General features: G+C 40.4%; 1 protein-coding gene across 5 annotated transcripts in view; it reads left to right on the forward strand.

The window, feature by feature from the left end:
• cadm1a (cell adhesion molecule 1a) overlaps positions 1-12,087 on the forward strand; it is a 352,880-nt gene extending 340,793 nt beyond the window's left edge. For all 5 annotated transcript variants that reach the window (XM_079356721.1, XM_079356723.1, XM_079356724.1 and 2 more), the window contains 2 exons: positions 8,908-9,036; positions 10,707-12,087. In XM_079356721.1, coding sequence (XP_079212847.1) covers positions 8,908-9,036; positions 10,707-10,825 — 248 coding nt within the window. In that variant the 3' untranslated portion in view covers positions 10,826-12,087. The remainder of the gene's footprint in view (positions 1-8,907; positions 9,037-10,706) is intronic.
• The last annotated feature ends 9,155 nt before the right edge of the window (positions 12,088-21,242 follow it).

A 21,242-nucleotide genomic window follows, 5' to 3' on the forward strand; every position in this document is an offset into this window, starting at 1 on the left:
CCTGGAAATATCAGGAGTTTTTCTGGAGGCTTCTGCAAGTGCGAAAGCACTACAAGCAACCAGTTGTAGTGCCCCCTGCTGGCCATTAGAAAGAATTGAAGTCACTTCCGGTCTGGCTTCCTTCGAGTCTCTGCTGCACAAGAGAAGAGTTTAGAGCAAGAAAATATCCCCAAACAAAGTCTGAGGCTGCTGAGAAATGGTTACTGTCGTCGAGGTAAGCTGTAGTGCCAAGTGTGCGACCTTGACCGCGGACTGCACTCCAGGCTGTTTACTGCCTGTATGTAAATGTAGCCATTGTCTCGGGCTCCTTTTCCAGGATTAGCCCCTCATTTCCTTGGCACACTTCCTTCACCCAGGGCCGTCCCTGCTGTGTACACAGATCTACACAAAGCCCCCGATGTCATTTCACTGATACTTTCCTGTCTCACACACACGCACAGACACACACACACACACACACACACACACTCTCTCTGATCTCCTCTGTTGTTATTATCAATATAACAAGAGCAGCGGAGAAACGGGACTCGACTTGAGGGAGTCAATTTAATCAACGCCTTCCATTTCTGTGTCTTTGACCTTGACTAGATTTTTTTTTCTCTGTGGATCACTGAAGCTCAGTTTTACTTTATTCATGTTCTGCTTTTTGATGATAAGTAGTGTCATGACACATTCTATATGATGAACTTATTAATTATCAGTCAGCTGTTTTGACCTCGTCTTTTGGTCAGGCCAACAGATTACATTATCGAACACAAGAGGCTCCTCAGATCTGTGATGTTTGAAGGTTTGAAGACAAATCTTTTTACACACAGACGCACGAAACACACACACACACACACACACACACACACACACAAACACACACACACACACCAGGCGTCTGGACACCTTTCACAATCATGAGAATAAATCCCGGGGAGTTTTTGCTGAAATGACCGCAGGCTGGAGGCGGCTCGGTGACAGCGGGATGGGATGACGGTGTTGGGGGGGGGGTGATAATCACGCATGAGAGAAGAAAAGGGCAGTCTGGTTGATGGAGAGAGGCTCCACTGGGTGTTTTCTTTTTTTTTTTTATTCCAAACTGTGTGTCCCCATTAACGGGACTGATGTGCATCTGTGCAACAAACTCATTTGGCCTTGGGAGCCATAGAGAGTCCTCAATGTGTTAGGATAAGTCACTCCGGAGACCACTAAAAGCCATTATTAGAAGGTGTTTATCGAGCTATAGCCGTGGCCTAGATACAGCGTAATATCCTGAGAACAGTTATAGCCCATAATTATATTAGCTTTTGGATGAGGACCGGCCGTGATTAGATAAATGATGGATAGATCCATTAGAAAAAGACACCACGATCCTTGGAAGATAATGTACTGTTTTTTCATTTGTACAAGGAGTCTGAGGATTTGTTGAACAACTCGTTCACACATGCATCAAAATTCACCGTAATGTTTGAGTGAATCTTTAGTCCAGACTTCCTTTTTCCCCTGCCGGCCCGTTTGTGAGATTTCTGCGTGACGTCAGATGAGCCAATGAGTGAGCACAGCATGAAACAATGAAGAAGGAGACGATGTTTGTCACCTATAGGCACAGTCCCCATGCATGTAGTAAAATAGCTTCCTACTGATATGTATTATTTACCACTCGTTCGACGGTACCGGTCATCGTTGGCTCTTCTGCTTTTTCGCCCATTTCTGTGTCGTCCTTTTTTAACCACGTCTTTCCTCCGCCCCGTCCGACAGGGAAGTTCTCCCGTCCTGACATGCATGTGTTGACAGGAAAGGAAGAGGACGATTTCAGGGGGGGGGGGGGAGCCAGTGCCTCAGGAGTGCATGCGTGGTAAAGGCACAAAGCTTTTTACAACACAAAGAACACCAGCTTTCTACTTCCTCTCTGTGTGCCAGGTGTAAATGAGGAAATATTGAATCTAATTTCCAACATTACCTGAGTTTTTTTTTCTTCACAGTTTGTGCCCGAGCTAGAATTGAATAGCAGCAGTGTTTTATTTCCCCCAGACAGTCCCTCTGTTAAATGATAATTACAACTGTCAAAAATGCAAGAAAAAATTAAATAGTGAAAAAAGAAATGAATTCCTGATGAGATGAAGTTTCGCTGTCCTCTTTGCTTTGTCTAATTGAATTACAGGAAGATGTGGTCAGAGCCGGCCTCAAATCACACAGCGTCTGATTGAAAGATAATTAATGCCTCGTTGTTTTCGGGGGGGTTTTTCCCACTTCAAAACCATAAATGTGCATCTGCCATGATTCCTTCTTAACTGCTATAGACATCTAAGATTATCATTGGCTATAATCTAAATTCTGAACAGCGAGATTCACAGCTTAGGGAGGAAGTTTCTAATTACAAATCCTAAAGTTTTCACGTACCTGTAAAATATTGTATTTATTGCTCGTAGTGCTACAACACACCTTGATTTCTGCAACATTAATGTTTAAAATATTACACTTAACGTAACTTTAATGGATCATTTTTCTTACCATTTCCACGCAGCCTTCCAAATATCAATGGAGATGTAATGAAAATGCACACCCTCTTTGCTCTTTTAAAGAATGAGTGTCAGAGATTCATTTAGATGCATTGTGGGAAATTTATAGTCCCATTGATTTTGTAGCTTAACCAACACAAGTCCATTTAGACTATTTCTGTCTTTCAATTCTGGTGCTGTTCTGATTCTGTGTCCTAACATCACATGTTGTCTGGCGGAGATCCGAAGCAAAGTGTTTCTGTGTTACTCACTCCGAATATTAAAGTAACGAGGCCTTTTGATCCCGGACAACACATCTCAGAATCGGCGATCGAGCCGCTAAAAAACCAGAAATGTCTCTTAAAATCTCTCCGCTCACGTCCGAGAATTTCACGACATTGATTTTAATAATTCAATTTCAACTTTGTTTGACCTCAAGATACAGTGTTTTGAATGGCTCCGCCGCCGTCTTCTCAAAGTGAAATCCTTTTTGACGGTTTAAAAAAGACTCGATGAATCTCAAACGAGCGTCGATCTGTATGTGCGAGGTGTGGCGCCTTACCCGAGAGGCAAAAGATTTAACTGACATTTTTAAATAGGTTCAATGAATAGGTTCATTGGGACTTTAATTACATTCACTCTTTAAACCGAGAGTGTTGTGGGCAATGGAAGTGGATCTTGACAAGCCAATGTGCTCTTATGACACCCCACCCACATCATGCCGCTGTGTTCCTGATTGCCCCTCTATCTGCAGGCAGCGCGGGCTCACCACTGAAATCACTAATGCTTAATTAGCAGATTAGAAGATCCAATTAAGAGATCTTCTCTGTCTCAAATCAAGCCTCTGTCAACATGTCCTATGAAAATGAGATACTCAACGTTCCCATTTTGTGAGATGGGTGTTCCTCCAACCCCTTTGCCAAAATGACCACCTTTGATTGACTGTTGCATGCTTTGTTTACCCCTGTGGACACCTTGTTTGAAGCTCAGTCCTGATTAATCATTTATATTTCAGATGCATTTCAAAGGGAGACTGAGCTGTATGTCGGATTGAAGATATACTGAGAGCATGAACATAATAATAAAACTGAGCTCAGCTTGTGTTTTGCTTTTGCCTAACATTTTAAAAATGTGTTTTTATTTAGTGTATTCCTGAAACAAATTTATTCTTTTCCCCACATCTCCATGCTTTACCTTTCTTAAAAACAAATTACTCAGTGGTTAGTTTTAGTTTACAACCTCGAGTAAGTTTTTGGAACAAGAATTAGCATCGTTACGAGAGTTATACTTACAGACCAGTGACGGTTCGTAAATAATAAACAACATTAAACGTTGAATAGATGATGTTTCAGTGCGCCTGGTCGTCTTTAACTTCTGTCAGCATTCATTAAAAATACAGTAGGTCATATCTATAGTGGTTACTTCCTGGTTGAGGGAAACTGTCCATGTAAGCAGGTGACCTAAAGCTTCTCTCTTATTGGTTTGTCTCAAACTTCCAAATAAATGCAACTCCGACACTCCCACTTTTCATTGGTATCCAATCGGTGTTCTTCTCAATTTTTTAGCTTCCTAATGTGATTAAACAACTGACACTGTCTGTGATGTTGTGTTTTCCATTAGAGCACATTAATATACTGTGCAGTAATATAACTACAGAAACACAGCCTTCACTCTAGCTGGCCAATGAAACAACTGTAACATGATAGATTGTAGAAAACTAGGAAGTAATGATTTAGATCTCTGAACTTTATTAAAAGCTGAATCTACAGTTTCTTTAATTCAAATTACTGCCATTGAGCTGCTAATTCTATTAGCCTGTTAATGGCAATTGCGATTATGTGTTAGCATTAAGCTAACAAACTAAGACGTCCATTCCAGTCCACCTGTGAGACGCTCAAATTGACGCTCTCTTTTATTGTGTATTTAAATCCAGCTGCAGCGTGAGGAGGATGTGAGGATATCTGTTTGACTTTACTGCCAGTCTTACATTCTGCTGTTTGAAAGAATACTTTAAACAAGTGATTAGTACCACAAACCCATTAGGAAAATACTCATAGGGGTATAAATTCAGACTCCTTTTTTCGCAGCCAGTCAAGACGTCCTCAAGTCAAGAGAACACAGCTTTTAATGTTAGGCTTTGTTTTGAAACAAGGAGGCTACGTCAGCTTCTATTCAGGGGATAAGGGAGTAATGATAACCATCACTGTTTTAGTCATATCCATCTTCTGGATGTTTTCCTGTTTCTTTTTAAAATGCCAAGAGTGGCCATTTGTCCCACTGTGTTGTAGAAGTTAGAAGCCCTCATCTAAAAGTAGAAGTTACTTTGAAAGAAAGACATTGATCTATGTGAGATAATAACACAAATATACTGTATTTCACTGGGTGACAGTAATTGCACATAAGTGATGCTCAGTGATATGACATGCAAATTGCTTTATATGGTGTCATTGGGACTGAGTGCTTTCAGAAAGTGACAGCACATGCTCTGCAGCTGTCATCCACACACTTCTGTGGGCCTGCAAACAGGCTCTTTAAACACGGGACTCAGAGAAGCTTCTTTATATCCCACTTTGAGGCTGACAGAAGTCATGCTTATCATCACTCCAGCCAAAGATCTTCATATCTCTGTGTTATCACTGAACCTGCAGAGTTTATCCCGAGAAAGACATGAATGCAATCAATCAATCAAAAATGTTTGCATGCTTTTTTTTTCTCTCCATCAATTTGAAATGAAGGTGTAGGAATGCATGACTCATTTAGTAATGAAAACCCGCTTGAATTAAATCTCCTTCAGATTACAGCATGAACACACTGAATTAAAACATCCCTTCTAAAATCCTCCTGTGACAACAGTAAATATGAATTCTTGTTGTTGTTAAAGAGTAGAGCTTTTTAGGCACTGTTAGGATTGTTGTTGATGTTTGGATAAAAGCAAATGTGGTCTTTCTTTGTTGCTCTGATGCTATTGTGTTTGGAGAACAGAGATGAGGACAAAGGCTTTTGTTAGTTGTTTTTTTTTTTGTCAAACCTGTCGACGTGTAAATTATTGATTGGTACAAAAAAAGAGCTGCAAAATGAGAAACGAAAAAGATGCATTAAGACAAGCGGTCAGATCCATTAAAGAGAAGACTGCATGGAATTGTTGGATTTGAAGGAGGGTGGAGGGTTTATATCACTATTGCCATGGTCTTCCAGGCCAACCAGTCAGTTCAAATCAATTAAAAAAAAAAAAAACTTTATTTGTCCTCAGGGGGCAAATTCAAGGGCACAAAGAGCAGCAAATGAACGACATCGCAACTATGCTAAAACATTTAACCAGGATACGAGTCAACAAAGAATAAAGTGTCAAAGAAGAATAAGTGTCAAGACTATTAGTACAAAGTTAGAATACAACATTACAAAGTTAGATAGAAGGAAGAGCAGAGAGTAAAGCGTCTAGATGTTAGAACAAGTTAAAAACACAAGTTACAGAGTTAGATTCAGAGGACAGCGACGGAGTAAGATGTAAAAGGACATGCATGTAAACGGATGAAACTGTTGGTCATGTCTGGCCCCCATTTACCATCAAAGCAATTAATATTAATAGTCTATTTATTGAACTAAGAAAATGAATCTTCTTTCTCTCCTCTACGACGCCCAGAAGCGCCCACCAGACGTTTTTATAAATCCCTCTCTGCACAGCAGCCATGCATTCTCTTGTTTACCTAAATGAGTTCACTGACTCCACAATATTTCTCAGTACTCAACAAAGCCATGTTTGGGTCTCCACCAAACCAAGACTGTCACAGCATGCCATGCCAGACTCTGATAGTCCCCAAAGCAGAGTGTGACGGACCAAAGTGTGACATAATGTAAAGTATTGAGGAGACTCTGATGTTCTCTTTTGCCCTCTACCTTAAATTAATCTAAAGCAGGGATGTTTGAGGAAGACAGCCAATAATGATTCTCTGCAGTCGTCCAAGCCGCCCCCATCACCCTGACCACCCCGCACACACACTCCCCAAAGCCAAAGTCCACATTAACATCGTAATAGGAAAGTGTGTTAAAGCACAGCTTTAGCCGCCTGACAAGAGCGAATTGGATGTCAGAGGGATTCCTGCTCGCTTTAATTGAATCTGCCCCGCACTAAAAAAGAAAATCTGAAGTCAAAATAACCTATTAGATCTATCAGGTAATGTTTTGTTGGGTTTGACAGATGGCACTGCTCTTCCTCCTCCACCCTCTTTTATCCCTGCAGGTTCGGGTGATGCAGGAGAGCAGAGGGTGGGTGGTCACTGATGTTATCCATAATGTTTCTCTCTCTCTCTCTCTCTCTCTCTGTTTCTGTTATTTGATAATAAATTGTGGTCGGCTCTTCCTTGTTTCCTGGAGCTCTCTCGGCAAATCCCCCGAGTTTGGAACCATGCTGGAGGAGCGCGTGGAGGAGTTTTAGTGAGTTACTCCACCTAATGGATGATGGGGGAGCCGCGCCACGTGACCTGATTGCTAACAACCGGCTCCTTTTTTCTCGTGTCCCAATTCGTGTTTTCTGTAAAATAAGTCTTTATAAAAGACATTAGGCAGGAAGTGGAGGCTAAGTGTTTGGCCTAATGGTATCTTAATACGCTGAGAGTATAAAAGACATTAGTAATATGTACAGTATATTGCAGAATTAATTCCAGGTCGCACCTACATGAATCATCGTCTCTCCACCTCCAGCCCTCCCACTCACTCTCCTCGAGCATGAATTCTGGGCAACCAATAAGCTTCTTCTTTGTGCTTTGACGGGCCAATCACATCCGCAAACAGATATTAACTTTGGACTGTCACGGATCTCCTCACTCGATCGATAGCTTTCACATAGCATTTACAGCCAAGAGCTTCTGTGGCTTGTTGTCGGGTCCCAGCTGTTTTCTTTCTTCTGTGAGAGTTCGAAACATCCCTCTCCACGAGTCATTAGCAAATGTTTTCGTCTTGTCTATAAATTAACTCGGAGGTGTTATGTATCGCTTCGAGCATTCAATTTAAGACTAATGCAAGAAGTGTGTCAGATATATTATTGAGGAGGATTTCATGTAGTGATGAACACTTTTACTGAGCTGTTTTTTTTAAGCCCAGGTTTGATATATGGTGCGTTGACTATATTTGGCATGCAGAGAAACCAAGAAGTCTGCACGTCTCTCTTCTCATTTGAGATGCATTTAAAGACACATATAATGAGACGAGACATGTCCACAGAGGTTGATTATGTATATCTGAAAAGGAGGTTAAAACACAGGAGGAAGCTGCAATAAAGATGAGGCTTACTAATGTTACGTGCATTAAATATAGGCCTGTATATGAATCAGAACTAGAGGCAACGGGCTATTTGGAACCTCGCTCGAACAGATATCTGCATATGAATGTAAAGTCTGAGCAGAGGGAGATGAAAACAGTATGTGTAATGCAATACAGGCATACACAAAAAATATTATTCTCAAACCCCTGCAATAAGTGCATAACAATCAGGTTGCACATTTTGCAACGATGCAGAGGTGAAAAATAGAGCAGTTCCTCAGGTGGCCACACGAGGCAGGCTGCAAAAGCTACGGCAGAAGTAAACGTTTTAAAGAGAGGTTCCTATAAAAGAATTTAGCATCAATTGCTAATTTGTAGATGCTTCATTGACCCTAAAAGTGATGCATGTATTTACATAAGTAGGGGTGTGGTTAAGTTGACACATTTTAGCTGTTTGCCAGGAGGCTGAAGGTCACCACAGCTGCACTGTGTACTGTCAATAATCTCGATTTTAAAGGAGCATCATGTAAAAAATCCATCAGTGTGAACGTATCTCTTCTGTGTATGAGTGGGCGTTTGTTTGTACTTCACCCTGCATGTGTCCAGAATAGAGATCATGATATGAGTGTTGCATAAGTTCTATTAGTAGATTTCCTCAGGTGGAGTTGGCCAAAGTAAATATTTAGTAATCATATGGTATCTGAGCTCAGTGATCTTAAAGAACTCCCACCTCTGCACCCTGCTTAAGAGCTCTCCGAGCGTCTGGAGGATCAGCACTACGAGCTGACTGCGTTATGAGCTGCAGCCTCAGGCGATGAATGCGAACAGAAACACAACGTACATTCACGTGACATTGTTAGTAACTTTTGTCCCTGAGTGATTGTTGGCGTTCAACCAGAGTGCGCTAATTATTTTCCTGCTAGATTCAATCGACGCTTGATTACAATCTTAGCTGTTTGTGTTGTGGCTGTATTGTAAGGTGCTTATTCAATTATCACCCAGATAAAGAGGAGCTTAACTGGTCACTGGAGGATTCCTCCCTGTTACCCGTTCTTGTCCTTTATTTTCCACATATATGACATAGAAACTATCATCTACATTTCTATCACATCATATTGGCTGACTTTCTGTCCTACATTGTTAAACTGTGTGCTGCTGTCTGTTTCAGATTCTCGAGCTGGAGAGGGAGCGCCCAGAACGGTGGACCATGCAGTCATTGGAGGAGTGGTGGCCGTGGTCGTCTTTGCCATGCTGTGTTTACTCATCGTGTTGGGGCGCTACTTCGCGAGACACAAAGGTAGACTGGACCTGGCTCCAACTACTGCATAACGAAGTCGTTTATTTACTCTTGTTGGAACACATTTAGTCTTCCAGACTGAGATGCTGATTGTTTCAAACGCTCTCAGGAATACTGTGGGAAATAACCCAAAAAAGTAAAGTCATTTGGACTAAAAAATAAAACAATATAATTTCTAAGTGTTTGTAGGAAGTGCTTTCCTCTGACACACATCAGAACCCAAGAGGTCAGAAAGTTCATCAGGAAGCCTCTTGACTCTCATTTTACATCCTTTCCACCAAAAAAATAACGAAGGCTATTAAAGCTACGTGTTACTGATGATGAGTTAAATTACTTTTTTTTTTTTTTTTTTCATGCAGTCATGAGTAATTGTTCAGCACACCTTGTCTGGTGGCCTCTTATCCAGGAAATAATTATAATCTATAACAAATTTCACACGTTGATATTTCTCGCACGAGAGGAAATGGAACTGAACCCATTAAACACTTTAAAAAGGAAATACTGTAAATGAGGCAATTTAAAGGTGTAAGCCTTTTTTTTTTTTTGCTTAATGATCAAAGTGAACTCATTGCTTCCTCTGCTCAGGTAAAAAATAACTTCTGTGAGTCCGCTGATAGATCTAAGTGGAAACTTCAAGATTTCTGTGTATAGTGTTGTGAGTACTGCTATACTTAAAGGAGAGTCACATGATGCGCCCATATTCACATAATAATAATAATAATAATAATAATAATAATAGTAATAGTAATAATAATAAAAAAAAAAATAGCATGAACAAAAAAAACAACATATTGTGACCTCCAAAGGACCCTTCCAATATCCTTCCCTTCACATGCTTTCTTCGGGCCCTTTATGCCTTCTGTTTGAGAAAACAGTTTAAAAGTATACAAGGAATTTGTCTTGGTGTATTGGTGCAAAAAACACACATGATTATTGATAGGGTTGACTGTTTTATGACAGCACGGTGAGATTTCTTCTTCTGACATCACTACATTTGAACGTATGGCACAAGAACACCAAAAAGGTTAGATGTATGTATTTTTCCACAGGGGGCGCCAAATCAACACAAACTAAAAGTTCCTGTTTAACTCAGCCTGCAAACCATTAAGCCATATTAATAATCACATATAAGATGCTGGATTACAAAATGAATCTAAAAGTGTCAAATTCACGTCTTTAAAATGTCGTGCAATACAAGTAAAACAAGAAAGAGACGTTCCCACTCACAAACCATCTAATCTCTTTTTTATTTAAGAGCACCTCACTTCTTCCGATGTCGAGCACTGCTTTGGTTATCAACCCCTCCTCTGATAGGATGTGAATAAATCTTGTAAATTAAGTTTGAAGTGCTGGCTAGTTCCTTTACGCTGAACTTGACAAGGTTAATTTGAAGGTGCGAGCCGTGCTCTTCCCCGCACTTGAGATCATTTCAAAAACCCTGATTTTCATGTGCCAATCTTGAATGAAGAAGAGAGAAAATGAGGTATAATCTGAATATTACAGCTTCCCGGTGTTCGGGTTGTGTAAATTGCCACATGGAGACGGATTTGCATAATTAGGTGCTGTGGGATGTGGAGGCAAATTTTAATCTTTTGTACCATCTAAGCAGCAGGCCATTATCCAGTCCCTGACACTGTCCTTCATCTCCTCCTCCTCCTCCTCTTCCTCAGGTACCTACTTCACACACGAAGCCAAAGGAGCAGATGACGCAGCGGATGCAGACACAGCCATCATCAACGCAGAGGGAGGCCACACCAACTCGGACGAAAAGAAGGAGTACTACATCTAATCAAGACAGGACCCCCTCCCTTATTGTGGTGTCCTCTTTGGGACATCGAGCTGTTTTTGGGGGGGGGGGGGGGGGGGGGGGTAAAAGATAGGGGGGGAGGGGTTGTAATGATAAGTTGGATCAGGATCACTTTTAGCACGAGTAGAGGGTTTGGAAGAGAGAGGCGGGGTTTTGAAGAAAGGCCTGGTTTTAAGCCGTTGTTTAGTCTAGTCTGCAGATGTAGATGGAATGTTTTGTGTGTAAAAAAATTACAAAAAAAAAAAAATTAAAAAAAGGACAGAAATTTGGGGGGCGGGGGGTTTACGGTAAAAATAAGAAAAGGGTTTTTTGTGGGTGGGACGATGTGCCAGACGTCGCCAGAAATCACTGTAGAGAGCTTCACCATTCAACACCTCCCTAACTGCTGGTACGAATTTGATTTAGTTCAACCATTTGCAGAAAATTCTGTGCCTTGTTCTATCCATACTTTGGATTTGTGTTTGATCCTCATTTGCATAACCTTGTTGCTTCCCCTTTTTTCCCTGTTCCATCTTTCCCCACTCGTAATTATCGATGTGCTGTTGGCTTTTGTATGAGGGTAAAAATTACACAGCCACTTTATTCATTTCCCTCGATGTGTCTCCACACACGCATCCTCTCCTGCATAACAAAAACTCTCTTTCCAGTATACTGTGATTTGTCTCAAGCCATTACTTCCCACTCTCTTATTTTCCCTGAAGTTTTTTTTTTTTTTTTGACAGCTCCAAAAATGCATGGAATGCTTTACATATCATTGTACAAAGAACATAAATGAGGAACAGGTTTGATGTACTGTACATGACCTCCCTGCCCCCTCCTGAACACGAAAAAACAAAACGAAGGCAGCAAATGATCATTTAAAACAATTTTATTGGGAAAATACATCCAATTCATGTTTTGTTACCTCAATTTGTTCTTCAGAGCAGATCTCCTACTGCCTCTTAAACAATTACCTGTCTTAGTAAAGAGAAGTAATACATTATTTTCCTCTCCGCGCTGCCATTTCATTATTTGTTCCTCGGTTCAGTGCTGTTTTCCTTCTATTATGTCGAATGGAAGCGCTGTTTTTCTTCCAGCTTTATTGAGTTGTAGTGATGAGATTCAAATGATTTCCATCTGCTCTCACTCCAGAATATTTTGTCTTACAAATGGGAGAGTAGGAAAATGTAAATTGGTTTAAAAATGCTTTTTGGCAGACTCTCAGTCAAGATGCCTCGGTTATAAAAGGCTGTTGGGGGGGGGGGGGGGGAAACATTTGGGATTAATGTAGGGCCACCAGCAGCTAAGAGACGCTGGTTTACTGTACATAACTCAACGAGAAAAGAAGAGACAGCCTTTACCAAACGCCAGAATGAAAAGAGCCCAGGTTATATTAGGAACTCATCTGCTGCACAAACATGAAAAAAACACAACAGCTCATTAAAGTCCAGGTTTCCCCCATCAGTTATCTCATTCAAGACGCAATCCAATGTAAATCAAGCCAATGGAATCACTGCTGTATTGTACACTAATCCTTACTAAGAAATATTTTTTACAACTTACTAGAATTACAATGGAGTACCTGTGTGGATTTTATCGTGTCACGCTCATTGTGAGTTTTGTCAAAATGTAAAGCAAGCGAAACGTCCGAGAAAGTAAACGTCCTGAAACTGAAACGCTGAGAGACAGGCCAGGCTTTCCACTTCCCATCACGCCTTCGGAATATATTTTTCGCTTTGATGCAGCAGCTCGAGTGCTGAAACGTTCCATCATTTTTTATTTTTTTTTTGCATGTGTGTATACGTGCTCAAACTCATCCCCTCTGCTTCTCTGTCTCGCTTTATGTATCACCTGCCAAAACTGAATGAGGATCTGTTTTTTGCCGTGCCAGCTGGGGAGCACTGAGGAATGCCAAAAGTAATTAATTGTTTGTAACTGAAGTTAATACACATGTTGTGCTCCGTGGTGGGTTGCATTAACGCCCTGGCTTCTTAACATGGCAATGAGGGTTCTGTTCATGGCATTGTTTGTCATTATTATGTGTTCACACAGCAAGCAGCTCGCTTAATGAGCCTCTATGTGACATCTGTGGGTCGGGTTAAGGTGGAGGCCCCGAATCAGTTTAAACCTTTTGACATTTTAAAGGGAGAATGACTCAGACAGACATCTTACATTTATCACTGCAGTTAAAACTAAGGATGTGCATTTTTTTTTTTTGCACATTTTTTATTACATCATACGTTAATTCTCATACAGCATTAAAAAAAAATCTAATTTATATGAATAATAGTTGATTGTTATAGAAATGAAACGTTCAATATTAAGAGCAGATAAATGAAGTTTATTTTTTTCATACATTTTAAAGATAGAACTTGTATGAGAGAATCATGATCTAGTTAAATTAAGAAGATTACTGTTTAGAAATCAGGGATTTTTAATAGTAACTTTGGTTTAAAGTTCACCTGATACTTCGTTCAGCTTCTTTCAAAAGTTTGCTGCCTTATGGCGACTAAAATGTCACTTTTCTTGTAGTGACGGTTATTTTAATCGCTGGCAGTAATTCTGGATCCATTGTTTGTTTTGTTTCTGTTCATGAACAGAAACAGATAAGTCAGCACACTAAAAGTCCTTTTAAGCATTTTTTTTATCTACATGCACAACAACAGACGCGTTTCAGCTTGAGGCCTTCATCAGCGTTGATGCATTTTTCTGTCAATGCACTGTGACGTCAAATAAGTTCATGTTGGTGAAGAACAGAGGCTGTATGAAACATGGACGTAGTCTCAGTGAAGCCAGCCATTAAAGTTGAAGTTCTGAAGCCCAACGAATGTGATCACTATTTTGGAAACGCTGCTTTCCAGTCAACTTAGTGACAGGCAGAGAGGGAGGAGCTGAGGAAAAGTCTGAGGCCTGACGCACAGCTATAACAAACCCATCTATCAAATCAGTAAAGCCAAAAGACACAACTCTTATATACACACAGTCAAAACAGAATGTAATAGAAACGTGTGCCACGCTGTAAACATGATGATTCGGCTGTTAAAATCTGGATTTTTTTTTAATTGAGTGTTTACGTGACTTCAGAGGCTTTAGCAGCACGAATCAAGTGGACACTTCAGGTACTGCAGTTTGTTGGCTTCATTAAAGGTAAAATAAAGAGATACGTTTTTTCTGTTGTTGTTCTGTTACACTGAAATTGACCATTAAAACAAAAGTATCTCAATACCACAAATCAAACGTGATACACAAATCAAACAGTGACAACAACTTAGATCAAATTATTGATGTTATAAACCTTAAATGGAGCCGCTTGCAGGGCCGAAGCATCTGGGAGAAAAATGGATTCTTTAGCTGAGTTACTTGCTGTGTGGACATTCATGTACAAGATGAAATACTTTGAATTGCCATGTTAATACATTTTTATTGGAATTTGTCAATGTGCACCTCAGATTGCAACACATAATCAATATGATAGCTTTAATATATCATAGTCATGCATGAAGACAGCATTCAGTCTGTCCATATTGAGACTCTCCGGAACAAAACACATCTGTCGCTAAATATCTGTCCTGCAGCTTTTGAAAGCAGCAGATAGGCTGGGTGGAGGCTGTGGACATGCAGTACGCTTCAGCTTGTCCATTGGATGTGGGAGTTGGGGGGGATACAGGAGGAATTTTGCAGGCAAAGATCAGAGAGACTGTGTCCAAATGTCTCCAGCAGTTTATTCTTCTGTGGAAAAAAAACTTGATTTTAATTTAAAAAGTTCTGTACTCACAAAGAATTACCACTAGGTTAACACTGTATGCTTATGACACTGTTTTGTCTTTGTTACGTGAACGGGTGGGGAAGGGGGGTGGGTTGTGGGGGGGGCAGGTATCTGATTAGGTTAGATGTTTTTTCGGTCTGGTGTCTGATGAAACTATTAACTGACTTGTTATCGTTGCTTTATGAATCACAGAGCAGATGTCACTTCATCTGTAAGACTGAGATTGTGTCATTTGTATTTTACAGTGAGCACTATTTCGCTTCAATGACGTGGCAGCTTCCATTTAAACCAGACTTTAAAATATGTACTTGCAATAAAGGAACAGAACTGAATATTGTCTTCTCCCTTAAGGCTGATGCATTCATATTTTACTTGTGAATATTGAACCTTTTTTGGGGTTGGAACTGCCGGTGTGTTTCTCCAAATGTTTTTCGCTCTCCAAAAGCTGAGACATGAAAAAGGAACACGAATAACACAAAGTGAAAATATCATTTCTACATGATTTATTATTGAGAAATGATGGGGTCTCAATCTGAAGTAAACATGAGAAGGTTATGTATGGTTCTTTTTTTTTTTTTTTTTTTTTTTCATTAAATGCCCACTAAAGTGAAAAAAATGGATTTTGTCTCACAGTGTATCTGATGTAGTTTTCTCCACATTAAAATCTTTTGATAATGTCGTGTCTCTGGTTCATGCGTTGCTGATTGATGTGACTGCACCTCAGGTAGAAAGCAAAGTTTAGGCCCCACCTTTTAATGATATACTAGCAAGTACAATGCATCCTCATCCAATCAAGTGCAACACGTTATTTTAGATCCAAGAGGCAAAATTGGTGATATTTTGCATATATGTTGTACATGTTTTATGTATTTTTCTTAATATTTGGTGCACTGTAAAAGATGTGTTGAGTATTGCTTTGTGTTGACATAGGTCATAAAAAAAGTGTTTATTGGAATGAAGCCGGATCAAGAACTTGTTGTGGCTGTACTGCTGTCACCTTCAACACACCACCGCCTTGTTTGAGTCCCTGAAAAGTTTTGATTGTTTCACCAGTCGTTTGTTTTTTCGTTTGATTCTTTTGTCTCTCTGCTGAAATGTTCATGTGTATCAATGGAGAAAAAGGAGTTCCACATTCCCATACACATTTTGTATTGGTTCATAAATAGACATTTTTACAAAACAATGAAGAGTTCTTGTCTTAATAAAAAAGAAAAGATATTAATGTCCAAAATAATCAGTGTTGGTATTATTTCTTACTCCAAATATTAATGTTATTAGTTCAGGGCAAAACTGGTAAATGAACCCGTTTCAACTCGTACGGCATCATTATTTATCATCTTCGGAAATGTGCCGTTTAAGGAGACTCAAAATATGAAGAACCCTTCGAGTAGAAGTCAAAACAAGCTGTCTTCAACAATGCGAGCATGTAGTTTGTCTGTACAACAGCATGTTATTACCCATGTTCACAGGTGTAATTAGGCCATTAATAAGATTACATTTAATATGTTTGATGGTGATGATGCAAAACAAGAGACGTAAAAATTAAACCAAACAAATCGAGCATGTTTTAAAGGGGCTTCAAACATTTTTCCAGGCACACATTTGTGACCCGCTGAAAATGTTTGGATCCCAACCCACCAGATGAGAAACATTTTACATAACGAGCTGTCAAGTCTCGTACTTAACATGAGCCATGTATGTGACTTTAAAATTACAAAGGCAAGTTTAATGACATTTCAACACCAAGACGATTCAAAGTGCTTCACACGACATCAAAAGCATCACGAGGAGAAAAAGGAAAAAAATCACTAAAACAAACATTTCACCAGCTTAATTATTTTCCCACATAATAAAGCAGTTATGTTTTAACCAAGCAAGACAACGACTTTTTGAATGTGTTTAATGTGGAAGAACATTTAGTCTTTAAAAACAACCTGAGACCCGACAGACAGAGGCAACATTAAACAAAGAAACAGCAGATTAAGATGATCCCAGATCAACAGGATTACATTGAAAAAGACAAATTCAAAAGGCCAGAGAAAAATGGTTTGTTTTGAGATGGGCTTTAAAAGTGTGTATCGAGGTTGCATCTGATGCGGGGACCAGCGACTGCAAAGGTTTGGTCCTCCCTGAGTGATCGTGGTGAAGGATTAAAATGACCAATAAGAAGGAGCCAGCCTAAAGAGTGAAACGTGAGTACTGATGTTTTTATATGAATTTTAACACCAACAGCGCCATCGGAGGGAGGCGAGTGCAGCAGCGTTCTCCAGCAGTATTCTGCACATGCTGCAGACGTGACTCCGATGCAAAGGGAATTAGTAGTCTGGTAGCTCAGTCTGGGCTGGCAGGAGCTCAGCCTGTAGGGACTCATGTTGGGAACTGGAGGATTGCGAGTCCAAGTCCCCAAACGAACCAAGGCTTGGAAATCGGTCAGGGTAGCTGGAGAGGTGCCAGGTCCCTTCCTGAGCACGGCGGAGGTGCCTTTGAGCAAGGCACTGAATCCCCATCTGCTCACGAGTGCTCACTGTGAGCAGCCCCCCCACTGTGACATCTCTCCATTATAGTGCATGTACAGAGGATCCTGTCTGTGCGTGTGCAGCATTACTGAAGGATCCTTAGATGAGATCAATTAATGGATACGTTTTTCAGGATTTGGGGATTTAGATATGGGAGTGTGTTGTCCACATTTAGGGGCATCAGTTAAAAAAATGGACAGTCTCTATGATGTCATCCATCTGTCTATGAAGAGGAAGTTGAACGATGGCGGTCGCAGTAATTAACTCCAATTAACTTCTAATCCAGAAGCAGATGAGAGGTGGAGTTGATGAATGAACATAATGACACACATCAAGTTTGAGGAGCCTTAAATCAAGCTAGGATGATGCAAACATTGCATATATATGACACGAACAAAGCTGACAGTTTAAGGTTAATAAAGGTTTAAAGCCGAGCCTCAAACAGCTACGATGTGCACGCCTGCCATGCACTCTATTACTCCTCATCGTTCACTCGTCCAGGTATCCCGGTCCTGCATGAACCTGTGCAGCTCACCAGTGATTTCTGCATGTTTGATAAATATCCTTGTGGTCGATGCTCATGTGTTAGCTCACACTGGCTTGGAGCTCCTGGCGTCTCTGGCGTCTATGACCTTCCGGCCTCACCCCTTGACAACAGTCCATACAGCGCCTTAATGGTGACATGTGCAGCCCTGCTGTTCTCTTTAGAACAACAGGCGTCACATCCACGGACTTCTGCAAGGTGAGAGGTAAAGGAAGACAGACTCAATGATTGCAGGAAACAAGCTGGGCTTTGTTGGAGGAGGTTTGACCTCCACACACTGGTCACACCATTCAAAGCAGTAGAGCTTTCCTCACTGTACCACTCTGACAAGCTGCTTCGGGACAATGTGATATAGAGACCAAATCATGTTTTAACAGGCTGTAAAGATTTTAATTTATGCTTTAAAAATGACCATTTTAACGTTGACTAAATGGGGATTCTTTTGGAATCAGCCTCAAGTGGACGCTCAAGGAACTACAGGTTTTTATTCTGCACTCCTCCAGTGGCTTCATTTTCTAAAACCAGAGGTCGCCTCTTGGTCAATTTTGAAAGACTTATTAAGGTCAGATTGGAGAGTATGAAGAAAAAACCATAACAGTTCTATGGATTGGAGAACTTTTCGGGTCGAGATGTCAGATTTCGACATATAAACTGGCAAACTCAAATTTCGTAGGTCAACATTTTTACACCCTAACATCTTCTAACTTTTTAGTTGCTTGTAAAATGAATTACCTCTACTTCCTGTGGTGGTACTGAATGTAGATATCAGGCATTTTAAGCTATTTAAAGACACATGCAGCATTTTTTTTTTCCAGGAGAAGCTTGGATCCAAATTGTGTTCCCTCGTGAAATGCGACAGAACAGATGCTAATTTCTCAGGGATGTTAAAAGTTTCACAAGGTGTTATCAAAATTCAATTCTAAGCTTGTACAATTATCCAGCCTCAAAATGAAGCCGTACTAATTAAATACTGATAAATATTGCTGCTTCAGTCAGCCAGCTCTCATTGTGGATTATCACGTGAATATGTTTAGAGATTATATTTGGCTCCGACTTCATCACTCCTCTCCAGCAAACACCGAGCTCCCTGCAGCAGGGATCAGGGAATGACGATAATAACTTCCCCTCCTCGCACACTCAGGCAGTGCCTGTGAAATTTACAGATTGCACCTGTTGCATCATCGCTTTCAGGTGAGCTGGAAGGCAGAAAAAGAGCAGATCACTGACAGCTTAAGTACACCTCTTTAATGTATAGGAGAATTTCTGATTACGGTTGCAGCAAGGAGAAGAGATGAACTGAATGCTCTGGATTGGGGTATACAGTATAATGGGAATTGCAGCCTTTAAGTAAAATAACACCAGTTATGTTATTTTGCCATTTGAACAGGTACACAACTTATCATTCCCGGTGTAAGACTGTAAGAGATACAACTGGTCACAACATGCTAACGTGAAGACGAGACTTTCCATAAAGTTGACTCGCCTGCAGTCAGTTCCCACCGGTTTAGAAAGCGCTGTCGATGAACCATCGTGGAGATAGAGCGCTGCAAGCACGCAATCCTGTGAAAACAGCCGATAAGTTTGAACCACAGCGCTGCAGAGATTCACTCGCCGTGATGCTGATCACTCTGATGAGCTGCATCTGTGCGCTTCACTGGTCATATATTTACCATTTACTTCAGTGATGTTTTAATTCCGTGTCTCACAAGGTGGATATTAATTTGACTCTGTTGACTGAGCTGTCTGGGAATGTTCTTTTAACGTGCAATGATAAAATAGGAATATCTTTTTTTCATTTCTTAGTTAAAAGTCTGAGATTAAAGTAAGAAGACGATCATGTTCCAGTAGCTTCTACCCTCTTCTGTACCTGCACAACCAGGAAGACTATGACCCTCTAACTACGGTGCACCTGAAGGGACAAAATGGCACATGGTAAAGAAAAACAATCAGTTATTTTTCCATCTTAAATCACATCGAGAGCAATTCATCAACACTGAAAGCCTTAAAAAATAAAACATATCGAAGATGATCAAAATACACAAAATGAACAAAGTGTGCTCTTGTTTCTGGAAAGTATTGCACACATTAATTACATCAATTATTGCTCATTTTGTTATTGACTGGTTGTTGCTCAAAAAGCAGAGTTGTACTGAGGTACACGGAGAGTGAAAGGCCTGAAGGCCACAAGCCGAGACGTGTCGGTCTGATTTGTTCATCGAGTTGCTGCTGAAGCTCTCCTCATGCTCACAATGTTGCAGAGCAGCAGAAGTGAGTGAGAAAAGAAAAGGCGAGTATCAACCCGGGCTCGGATAAAAGTTTAAAACTCTTTTTAAAGTTTGAAGTGACATTGGCAGCCACACGTGTCATGAAATCTTCATCACATGCATAAAACAGTCTGAACATGCAGTTTAAAAATAACAACAAAAAAAAACAAGAGCTTCTAATGAACACAAACACACGGGTAATATGTCGAGGAACGCCGTGAAAGCCTGAATAAATCCGACAAGATTTATTCTCTAAAAAAAATCAATGTGTGCTTTCCCCGCTTGATGAGTGCAGTGAAAACCTTTTTAACTAACATCTTAAATAAATGGAGATGGTGTTATTGATTCAAACACAGAGGACGGGATCGACGAGCGGCGAGCTGTCTGTCAGAGCAAAAATGAATCCCTCCATTTATTTTTAATGCTTTGCTTTACACACCTGTAATATTCAGTATTTGGAAGATGAGAGCTGAGTGGAGGAGAGATATTATCTTTTTAATTACATTTTCACCTCGGGCTCTCATTATAGCTCGAGTGCGCTACATAATGAGCCAACATCTTAAATAAGTAAAGGTGATACTGCTATTGATTAGAAAACGAGCGGACCGGAGGCAAGCTATCAGTCATAGAAAGTGTACGTCTGAGTTTAATGTGAGCCGGTTGGTCTCTTATAGAGTCATTAGTCAATATCCTGAAAAGGAATTCTATTCATCACGCTTTAAATGGCTCTGCAGCTGCAAATGGCTGCACTTAATAAAGCCAGAGTGTAAACATTGTGTGTGTGATGCTGTTTTTTTTTTGTCTCTGCTAATGAAAAGGTCAACGATGCTTCCTTGTCTTTCTGTGTTAACCTTGAGAGCTTAAAAGGTACTCGCTGCGAAATAAACACATTTATCCGTTACATTTGCATCGTAACCCCGTTTTGATTCGTCTCCGCGAAGGCCACGCTGTGTTTCAATTGTCACCTCGTGAACTCTGTTAGAGAGTGTCAGCGTCACCGTTTAAATCCAAAGATTAGGAGGTCATGCAAAGCAAACATTTGCAGCCTTGACATCCACAGGTGAACCAGCGTGATTATGAATGATTTATTGATTGTGAGATTGTAAGGAGCGGGAAAGTGCAGACCTGTAACCTCTTGTGGTAATGGCGACCCTTAAGGGCACTTAGGAAATTAGGCCACCTGTGTCAACAACACGTAACAATTAAGCTACTTGTCCTTACTCTGCAATCAGACCAGGTCCTCATCATGCTGAGAAACACTCATGTATCTTTTTTTTTATACATGCAGTCGTTAAAAACAAAGAGGTTATGAATCTCAATTCAACCCTGT

This window comes from Symphodus melops (genome assembly GCF_947650265.1).
Source record: "Symphodus melops genome assembly, chromosome: 11".
NCBI lineage: Eukaryota > Metazoa > Chordata > Actinopteri > Labriformes > Labridae > Symphodus > Symphodus melops.